The 11609-nt window shown below is 33.2% G+C and overlaps 1 protein-coding gene across 1 annotated transcript; it reads left to right on the forward strand.

The window, feature by feature from the left end:
* The first annotated feature begins 771 nt into the window (after window positions 1-771).
* Window positions 772-3915, forward strand: LOC113700424 (UDP-glucuronate:xylan alpha-glucuronosyltransferase 1-like). Its single transcript, XM_072060034.1, has 4 exons — window positions 772-908; window positions 1103-1333; window positions 1788-2398; window positions 2749-3915. The coding sequence occupies exons 1-4, from the start codon at window positions 772-774 to the stop codon at window positions 3717-3719; spliced, it is 1950 nt and encodes a 649-aa protein (XP_071916135.1). The 3' UTR covers window positions 3720-3915.
* Window positions 3916-11609: the final 7694 nt, after the last annotated feature.

An 11609-nucleotide genomic window follows, 5' to 3' on the forward strand; every position in this document is an offset into this window, starting at 1 on the left:
CAAACAACTTCCAACATTAAAATGGCCAATGAAATTATATTTCTATATTTGAAAAATTACAATATTAAAACTCCCACATTTTAGCATAGTATAGTATTCATATACAAAGATGCTTAATGGGAGTTTTGACAAACTTTTGAATGATCTCAACATACTCTTGTTCATGGTTACAAATTTTTTTTTTCCTTTTTCTTACTTAATTTCCTAAAGCATTGCCACAAAAATTTCTATAATCCCTTTCCAAACAATTTCTCTCCAATTCAAAAAAAAAATCAATATAGCCAATGGAAATTATATTCCTAAATTTAAAACTCAATGCAGTATTACGTAAATAGTCTCAACAATATTAACAAAAAAGCATTCATGTTTGGAAGCACGATAAAATCATTAAAATATATAGTGAGGATATTCTCGAAAAGAAAATCTGATGCACTAATTCACAAATTAAAACTCGCATGTTTAATATAGTATAGGTAGATTTGATGTTGTGAAGCAAACTTCAAGAGGAAAGAAATATCATCAAATTATTGAGTTCCCTTTTACATTTCATCTTAAAGGATATCTATCCAAATTAAAAATATTTGACAATTTCAGTCAGACATTGCCCACAAAAATTCTGCTGAGTACCAATAAAAATTTTCAAGAAAATGATTATAGGGTTGACTTCCGAATTAAATGTGCTGAGTATCATTTCTACTTCTGCAAGGTCATTTAGGTACAGGTTATGTTCCAGTTCATGATTTTCCAAAGAAAAGTGGTGATAAATCAAGAATGCCAACTTTCATTTCTGTTGAATATCTAGATTGCAAGTACTATAATGGTCTCATAATGCAGTTTAATTCAGTCTCTGATACCTTGGTAGAATGTCCTGAAGATCAAGTCTTTACATATCCTGAGTTTCAACTCAGGTGATTGCTGTTTTATCAGTGCTTTCTCATTGCAGAGTGAAATCACCATGTAATTATAATTCGTAGTGATTGTTAAAAATTGATCTCTGGAACTCAAAGGAAACCTGTTTTCATGTTTTTTAGTTTTCTACTGATAGTATAACATCTAACTAAATGCTTACCTCGTACTAATTCATTCATTTCATCTACTAAAGGACAATTCTTGCTTTCTATATCAGAGAAGATGTATACAAAAGGAAGTTACAGAGGATCAGAGTTAAAGACGTAGAGAAATCCTTGCAGATACCTTTACAACAGCAGAGCATAAAATACAGACACCATCTCCTGAAATTCATCCTGCTTGTCATTTTACTCGGTATTTTGCTGGCGATCTTCATCTCCTCAACTATTTGTCCTCAGCAGAGAATATCTGATGCTGTTTCCCAGTAAGTTCTGATTTCTACTGCTTGTATTACTAGTAAGATGTTGTCATTAACCAATCTTTCGTAGCTCACCTTATCAAAGAAGAAAATGAACTAGATGCTATTAGCCGATGTATTTTACTTGAAGTATTTGGTTTAACCACTGCAAATTTTCTGCCACTGAAGGGGCATAAGAGAACCGATCCTCAACCTTTTTCAAGCATTTGAGAATTCTCTGCCACCGATCCTCAACCTTTGTCGAACATTTGAGAATTTTCCGCCACTGATAATTTTATGTTTGGATGATGAAGTCCACATGGAACTACCAAAAATTTGTCCATGTGAATTTATTTTCATGTGGAACTTATCAATCATTGTCAACAAAAACAAATCAAGTAGTACAAATAATTACAAGTAGGATAATTTATTTAATCATTAATGAGTAGCTAATTTGATACAGGCCACATTTTGTAAACAGGTTATTGTGGAGCAATTCTGATCCTCGGTACATATCAAATTTAGATATCAGTTGGAATGAAATTTCGCGAGTTCTAGAACACGTACCTGGAAAGAATACAGTTCCTGGAGTCGGCCTTCTCAATTTCAACTCCAGTGAAATTACTCACTGGAAACAGCTTCTTCCCTACTCCAATCACACCATCTTGCATCTGGACCATGCTGATCAAAATGTTACATGGAACTCCTTTTATCCTGAATGGATTGATCAAGAACAAGAATACGAAGTTCCTAGCTGCCCTTCCCTCCCACAAATTGAAGTTCCTGGAAGTCGACTTGATCTCATTGCTGTTAAGCTTCCTTGCAGAAAAAAACAAAATTGGAATAGAGATGTTGCAAGGTTACACTTGCAACTAGCAGTAGCTGGTTTAGCCACATTTGCTAAAGGCAATTTCCCTGTCTATGTGCTCTTCGTTACCAATTGCTTTCCAATACCAAATCTGTTTACGTGCAAGGAACTTATTGCACGCCAGGGAAATGCATGGTTGTTCAAACCAAACTTGAATCAATTAAGAGAAAAACTTCATCTTCCAAAAGGATCTTGTGAACTTGCACTGCCACTTGGAGATGCGGGTAAGTTCATTTCAATTCGCCCTCTCTGTCCAAGTCATTGCTTATTTTTCTCTTATAACTTTGTGTCAATGAAAAATCTAAATAAAGATGCTATTGTTACTCCACTATTCTGTATGTTTGGCTCAGTAAATTTGAGGAAACAAGTTTTGTTGGAAACAAAAAGCACAGATATCCTGACAAAATATGATGTACAATGATTTGAACCAAAAAAGAAAAAAGGTTCTTTTAAATGCTTACAATAATATGATGATCATGAACATATTTTGGGAACAATCTAGACTCTTTGGATGCTTGACTGACTGAAAGTAATTTGTTCACAAGCACTTACAATTATCTGATAGGAAAAACAGAACAAGACTGTGCAGTGAAAAAGAACCGGGAAGCATATGCTACAGTCCTCCTTTCAGCTCATCTGTATGTTTGTGGAGCCATAGCTGCAGCTCAAAGCGTCCGCATGGCAGGTTCCACCAGGGACCTTGTGATTCTTGTTGATGAAACTATCAGTGAATATCACAAGAGTGGACTTCAAATGGCAGGATGGAAAGTTCGGACAATACTGAGAATCAGAAATCCCAAAGCTGAAAAATATGCTTACAATGCATGGAATTACAGCAAGTTCAGATTATGGCAATTAACAGACTATGACAAAATAATTTTCATTGATTCTGATCTGCTTATCCGTAGGAACATTGATTTCTTATTCTCAATGCCAGAGATCTCAGCTAGAGGAAACAATGGCGTACTTTTCAACTCTGGAGTAATGGTGATAGAGCCGTCAAATTGCACATTCCAGTTGTTGATGGACCATATAACTGATATTGAGTCCTATAACGGTGGAGATCAGGGTTACTTGAATGAAGTATTTACATGGTGGCACCGGATACCCAATCATTTCAACTTCCTGAAGAATTTTTTGAGTTACGAGGGGGAAGAAGTAAATGAGAAGAAAATCCGCTTGATTGCAGCAGAACCTCCAGTTCTATATGTCATTCACTACTTAGGATACAAGCCATGGATGTGCTCCAGAGACTACGATTGCAACTGGAACGTTGGTAAACTGCACGAATTTGCGAGTGATGATGCTCACAGAAGCTGGTGGGAGGTGCATGATGCAATGCCAGAGAAATTGCAAGACTTCTGCAAGTTAAAATCCAAACAGAAGGCACAGTTGAACTATGACAGACGAGAAGCTGAGAAAAGAAATTATACAGATGGTCATTGGATAATCAAAATCAAGGATCCACGTTTTATGAAATGCAGTGACGACTTGTGTGACTTTGATTTTGAGTCCAGATTGTGGCGTTGGGGGGGAATCGAGTGAGCAGATGATCCACATTTCCTGCCACAATCCACTCACTGTAACTACGATCTTTGTTTTGGTGCTGCAATATCAGTCTCTAAGTCTGTTTCAGGATTGGCTTTCCATCTAAGTGATAATTTTCAGTGCTTATTCAAATCCTTAGGGAGGGAAGGGGCAGAAACATTCTCCAGATACAGCTAGCACCCTACATGGTAGATGTCATGTCCTTCAAAATTTATATAGCTATGCTGTTTATTTTAAAATTTCCACTACCCTTATGGAGTATCATTCAAGAATTTTTCCATTTTCTGGTTTTTTATTTACCATTGGGTGATTACAATTTGCAACACATGATAATCAATTGACCTTCAATGTCATTCCAGAAACTGGAAAATATTTCTAATAATGACAAAATGTCTGCTTGCTCAGTGGAGATGATTACATTTATCAGGACCTTGGAGTCTTGGCATTTTCAAATGAATCCACACCTTTGTCACGAACAATCAGCGTTGTCCCTTCGTCTATCTGCATCAAAGTCCTATCATTTGAATTCAGAAAGTCTCAATTCAGACAACGCTATCCTTGGAACAGTGCTGAATGCTACCGTTAACTCACACAAACTGAATGCCATCCATACTGATGTACAATTAGCCTAATATTTTCGAGCTGGTGTGGTAGACTATACAGAAATAAAGTTGGAAATGAAGACATAGAAGTGATGCAGATCTCAAAAGAACATTATGCTTGCATAGATTAATATACAATGTCAGAGAGCATAATATATAGCTCAACTTACCTCACCTTCAACTTAATGTCCATGTATAACATTTCATTTCAGTTAGCATTGTTATCTTCCAGGTTTTCTAGGCAAATCTGAATGCACAGGGCTGAAAGTTTCCTCTTGATTCATAAACTGTTTCAGCTCACCATACAGCATTTTGGTTTTTGTTCTTTTGTCTGAACAAATACATAATGCTGCATGGACAATACTGTTAGGCATAGAGATTTGACAAAGAAAAGGTAAACAATTGAATGATTGCGAGCCTATACCTCAAGTAAGTGTGCTCATAGGCTGCTGTCTTTGAAACAAACTTAATTCTTCTACCTAAGAATAGATCTCCTTCATTTGGATTTTGAGTTCAAAGGTTTCAAGTCTATTAATCTGTAGAAAAATGATTACCAAACAATCTACCGTAACATTTTGTTTCTTGTTTAGGGCTGTTTTCATCCTTTACAACATTAAGCTCCTAACGCATTATAGCATATACTGTAAATTAAAGATGTGTCGATTGGTTAGTAAAGAGACACTAAATTCGGAATTTTTGTACAGCAACAAAACATCAGTTGCTATTTACTTTTTAGAATGTCTCTGTCATTTGGCTTGTCATCAATTTAGTGTGAAGTCCAATTAGTTCTAAACAATATGTGACTAAAACCAGGTGAAATTTAATCCATGCATAACATTTCCACAAGGATAATGTTCTTTATACTTACTGGATGATTACGATAATTGTAGCACCAGTCACATGAAACTATTAAAGATATGACTCCAAATTGCCTCATTTCTAGGGCCATGGGCTAAATAAATGAAAGATATGTTTAGGGATAATCGCAAAATGCTTGAAGAATACAACTTTCTCACATGCCTTCTTCATTGCCCTAACATCTGTTATGGTGAATTACAAAATGCCTTCTTGAAGATTACTTGCTCATTCATTATGCTATTGGATAAATCCACCCTCAAGTTTTTCTAATGTACTCCACTCAACCAAGAAACTCCAAATTGAAAATCACTTCTTCATCTTACATGCACATAACAAAAAGGGCAAAATTCCTATCAATAACATTAATAATTAGTGAAATTGGGCAAAATAATGTCCACTTAAGGGCATTTTTAAGAACAAATATAATTGTAAACCATTGAGCTCAATATACTATATTGGTCCTTCCTTCTTTCTACATGTAGCGGGACTGACATCTTCAAAGTTGTTGATTCTACCAAGGCCAGATTACCCTTTTCCGTACAACATGTCCATCTCAAGTGACGAAATTAAATTTGCTTCAGAACTAAACCCTTGAATGTAATTTGAAAATATAGAAAAGCTGTTGAGGATCAAAGTGAAAAAACTTCATCACTTCAGAAGGTAATGTTCTAGGGTACAAATGTAGAAAAATATATTAAGGGTGTCTTTATGTTATTTTGTTTTTGTCTGTGTGTGGCTGTGTGATAATGCAATTAAATTACCTTAAGAGTCCCTAAACTTTTATAGAAGGTTCTATTTAGTCCTAAACTTTGAAAACTCCTTTCATGTTCTTGACATTTGGTCCATTGACATGCATTTTATAGAATTTTTATTTAGGTTTCAATCCAAAATCTTGCAGTTTTATCTCAAATTATGGCTGTCCTGAGAAATTGAACCCCAATTATAAAACAAGTGACAATTACTATTGGCCGAGTATGTATATTTTCTTTTTAAATAGCCATGATGTGAATATATAGGACATTATTTTGGTGCAATATTCATACATATGTTTGTACAAAATCATGTAAGACTTATTTGATTTCATTTATGCTTTGATAATTGTTATTCTAAAACTACTATGTGCTTATTATCTAAGTGCATCTGGTCAACCATTTGACGGATTTATTATCAAACTCGATTAAGTTAGGAGGGTGAACTTTGTGTTTGAACAAAAGCAATAGGTGAATAAGTAATTTTGCTTTTCTTTCAGAGGAAAATTTGATTCGTCCAGAATATTTAGGGACTGAATTGGATTGAGGGATTATATACAACATTTAGCAGAAGTTTAATGATTTCTATTCTAGAGTTTTTGGCTAAAATAATCTCCTTTTCAAAAAATAATCCCAAAGTAATGCTCTTTCAGTTTTTATTCCCTTATTAATCTAGTTATTGCCATGTAGACTCCTCACGAAAGGAAAAAAATAACTTGTAAATCTTTTGTTTATATATTACGCAGTTTTTCTTTATTTAGTGATTTAAGGACATTATGTAAACAAATTAAAAAAGGAAAGTGGATCCATAATTAGTATTTCAAAATTGTTGATCACCCTCCAAATTGCAATGATTTTGCTGAAGAACCTTTTTTTTTTTGCTGCCATTATTCCTTCCTAGCTTTATTCTTGATTATTATATCACAAGTTCCTTTCTTTTTTTTCTTGTTACTTGCAATTTTATATATCGTAGCCTCCTAACTTTGTAAATTTTAAGAAGTTTGCAAAAACTCAAATTGTTTGAAGTACGAGTAACCATTTCAAGATACATAATAATCATAGTTTACGTGAACTATAAAAATTCCACTATAAGGGGAAAGAAAATTCGAAAAAAATTCTCTTGCATTTTTTGACTTATCAAAAGAGAATACATTCCAAAAAAATAGGAGAGAAAAAATATAACTAGATCAATGTTAGTATCAAAATTAACACGCTACATGAGCCAATCTAATGTGAGAAATACTAATTAACTCAATAATAGATAGAGAAATATATTTATTTATCTTTAAGATTGTACATAAGTAGCAAAATTTCAACTATTGAAAAGGTATTAAAAATCTATTGATGTGGATTGTACCTCTTAATATAAGATGGAAATGTGAATACTTTCCATACTAAAGTCCACATGGCAACAAGTAGATTAATAAGGGAATATATTTTGAAAGTGCATTAGTTTGGGAATAGTTTTCAACCCTAGATATACATCATATAAAGATTATTTTATTTGGTACTCTAGATATCATATAAAGATACATTGATGGACAACGCTACACAGTGACAATCTAAGTCACCAAAATTATCAATTGAGCCCCCCTCAAAACTTAAAAAGTTTCAATTTAACCCTCCAAACCTGAAGCGCCACCTACGAAAATATTAGACACGACAGTTTCTTCCTATATTTTATATTTTCTAAATCTATTTCATCTCTTGAAATTACTAAATAAAGTATATCAAAAGATAACATTTATCCTAGAAAGTTATAAAAGCAAGTATTGATTAATTAGAAGAACATAAGAACAACTTTTAACCCGAAGAAAAAGTAGATTTTTTTTTAATACGTATTCATTGGAGACTTATTTATAAATCTATGTTAACTTCTCATATGGTTGAAAAGAAAAATACCCTTACATCTAACTGAAAAGAAAAATACCCTTGCATATGTACGTTATCACTTATTGCACACTTAGAAATTTAAATACTTATGCAATTTATTTTTTAGTTTTTTCAAAAAAACTAAAACTTACAACTTAGTTTAATCACTCTATCACCTCCTTGATATAGTGGAAGTCACGTGGTGCCCATCTTAGCCATTTATCGCCACTGCCCCAGCTCCTCATATTTGCACTTTGCAGAATTTTGAAAGGCAAATTAAATAAGGAAAATTGATCAATTTGGAGGCTCTGCACTGAGGGTAAAGACATTATAAAATATTTCTAATGCTCCATACACAAAATACACAGTGGACTTCCCACCCAAATTATGCATAAGACTGATAAATGATCATTAGTAGGCATTACCTACTCAACCATGGATTAAGAACTTCTTATCTTATTCTCAAGCAATCAACTTGCTTAATTTTCATTAAGTTTAATCCTTTTTTTTTTAATGTTAGTGGGAGATCTCGAATTCGGAACCTCTCACTTACATTCCCTCCCCATACGTATCATCCAACCCATCCCCCTTTGTTTAATCCCTTCAAATGTTAAGTAAATTTCCCTTTAGTAATAACTCTATAAATTTCTCTACAATCATACTCTATAGAGCCATCCGTTGGACACCATCCTTAGCGCATCTCTTCCCTAAGTTGACCCACATGTCATATAATTTTTTGTGCAGAATTTTAAACTTAAGCATGAATAGTCATATAGTATAATGATTAGAAGAAAACTGGAAAAACAATCCCTCCTCCATTGAACTGCTCAAGTTTTTTTTCCCCCTATCATTAGGTAATTTCTTAAGCAAATGCTCATTCATAACTAATTACACTAATTTTTTTTAATTTTTCGCTCTTTTTTTAAGGAACACTTTTCTGACTTGTTAAATTTAATTTCAAAGCTAGAAAAAAAATAATCACGGAGCCCAAATGAGATCTGTACCTGACCAATAATTGGTCCTATAAATTAATGGTGTGGATTCTTTTTCAAATATTCAATGTTCAAAACAGCCAAACAATTGGTCCCTCAATTAGCAGTTTTTGGGTGGTAAGTAAGTTAGTAAGAACCATTGCAAGTCACTAAAAAATGCGTGGATGACCTTTCTTGAATTTAAAACTGTATAATGATATCTTCCTTCCTCCTAAACTTTTAAATACCAAAAAGAAGAGGGGAGGGGGGGGGGGGACATGCACTTCTTTTCATGGATGAAGGATGTACATTTTTTCTTCTAATTTGTCTCCCCTCAAGAATAAATTGGTCTGCCACAAGGGTCCAAAGACATAAGTACATTCTGTTTATTGCCACGATCGAGTTACTCACGGGTGTCTGAGATACAAAATTTTCATTGGTTCGGTGCTACCAAAACATATTTCACATGTGAAATCGGAGCATTACACATTTGGTGACAAAAGATGATAAGACCTTTTATGGATCATATATACATATATTATAGCAGGGGAAGAGTGAGATTCAAGAAATGGGAAGAGAAAAGAGAGATTTAAACTCAGAACGTGTAATTTCTAGGTGCCTTGATCACAATCATGGTTTAGGTAATGCAACAAAAATGTAGTTTTCTTTGTCTATGTACCTTGTAAACCTAATCTGCATAGCTTCACGTGAAAGGTTTAGATAAATCACTTTTTTTGTGGGGTAAATTTTTTTATTTTGGTTAACTTTGGCATTTTTTCCCTAGGATGAGGTATCAAAGAGTTTGATTATTTGAGGATAGTGCTTCTTTGATCGACAGCACTTAGATGCAATGTTTTTCAACACTAAGCATGTGATAAGATGACATTCATTCTTTTGGCCATTTGGCTTATTTCTTGATTTTCCTTGTCATAAATATTTTACTACAACATTAATTTTGCACGTGAATTAATATACTCTTTCAAACTTTGTACGAAATGAATCAGTTGTTTAATATTTATTAAGTGATTTTCAAGATAAACCATTCTTTGTATTTCCACTTTTACAGTTCATCTAAGCCCTCTAGGGTAAAATATTTGAGGGTTAGTCAAACGACTTATGGAAACTAGAATTGAATTCTAGAAAAACTGTAAATCTATTTTTTTTTTATGTCAACAAAATCAGTTGATTTTAAAACCCTTAGACAATTTTAAACGAATGTTAGCACATATAATTGTGTGAAGCACTCAGGCTGTTAACTCAATAAAGTACTTAAAATTAATTAATTCAAAATTAACCATATTGAATGCATACTTTTTGATGTCTTTTCCTTAGGCTGCAAAAAGGCTTTGTAGATGTCAACTCACCAGAATGGTATCCATGTTCCATGTGATGATGCCCAATTTTCTTACTTCTGTAAGAAAATGTTAGAAAGAAAAAAAAAAGTCCAATTCCCTATTTCTGTTTTCTTTTGGGACTAAATGAAGATTGAGGTACCATCCATGAACGGAGACCATAAAGAAAGTGAAAAAACTGCATCTTCTTGGCTATATATAGCTAATCGAGTAAAAAGATACTAAAAGAGGGCTCAACCATTACCAAATTATTGTATGCGATGGGATTTTTTTTAAAACTTTTTTCTTATACAGGAAAAGGATGGAATTTGAAAAATTAAGAAGGATTGAGGGAATTGAACCGAGAACCTCTAGCTTCTGAATTCTCAACATTAGCTACAGTTTGTTGTTTATTTTTCATGTTCACGTATATAGAGAGTACAGGCATTAAAAATTCAACAAATGTTTTACTGGTTGAAACGATGACACTCCCTTGACAAAAATGTATGTCAAATTGGTTTGTCTTACATTTCAAAGTGTAGCAACGTTGCCACAATGAATTGCTGAGAATTTTCTTTTAATAAATTAAACTGAGAACTCAAGAATTATGAATCCAAATTTAACTAGATGTGAATTTTGTCTAACTTTATGTTAGTGTTCTTCTTCCAACATTTTTTTTTGAAGTAGCTTGCACTATTACTATATAGCTAGTAGTTAGAACTAAGTTGTAATATAATACCATAACTTTATGTTGGTTGTGATCTTATTAAAAAACTAAAGGGCTCATATAAAAATTTAAAAAAAAAATGGTACAAGCGTTTAAAATATGGATGCAGGGCAAATAAATCGCCCATGAACGATGTAATACTTTTTGAACATTTTATAATTCTAAGTGAACTACTTGTACATCCTTACAACAGAGGTGTAATATTCTATTACTGTTCATGTGTATCCCATTCGTAATAAGTAAATCTCTATTGTGAAATTTTATAAATAATTCACGTAAAATTATATTTCGTTCAGAAAATATTCCCCCATTCATGTGACAACGTTCGTGCCATGGTCCTTAAAATATATTGATATGCAGGATCAAAGCTGCCTATGGGGAAACGGGAATGATGCTTCAAGAATAGTACGTCCTTCATTATATAGAGTCACCAAAGTAATAAGAGTCACGGACATGGATGACAAAAAAAAAAAAATTCCCTATCTTCGCGTGACTCATATATTTGTGGTGAAACTTAAACGCATACTTAGACTGGCATAGTGTTTGCTATAAATTTCATTTCGATCCGAACCAACTATTTGATAATCTAATACTTATTTAACCAATAAAAGTGCTTCAAACAAAAATATGAAGCTCATTAATCTCATATCGCTTGTACTATCACATGTCATCTACATCAGATTATAAATTTTTTGTTCGTCCCATTAATTGATGGGACATAAAATTGATCAAAGACGAATTACTAAACTTACCACATACACTTATTGTTACTTGGTC

The sequence above is a fragment of the Coffea arabica genome, chromosome 7e, assembly GCF_036785885.1.
Source record: "Coffea arabica cultivar ET-39 chromosome 7e, Coffea Arabica ET-39 HiFi, whole genome shotgun sequence".
Classification (NCBI taxonomy): domain Eukaryota; kingdom Viridiplantae; phylum Streptophyta; class Magnoliopsida; order Gentianales; family Rubiaceae; genus Coffea; species Coffea arabica.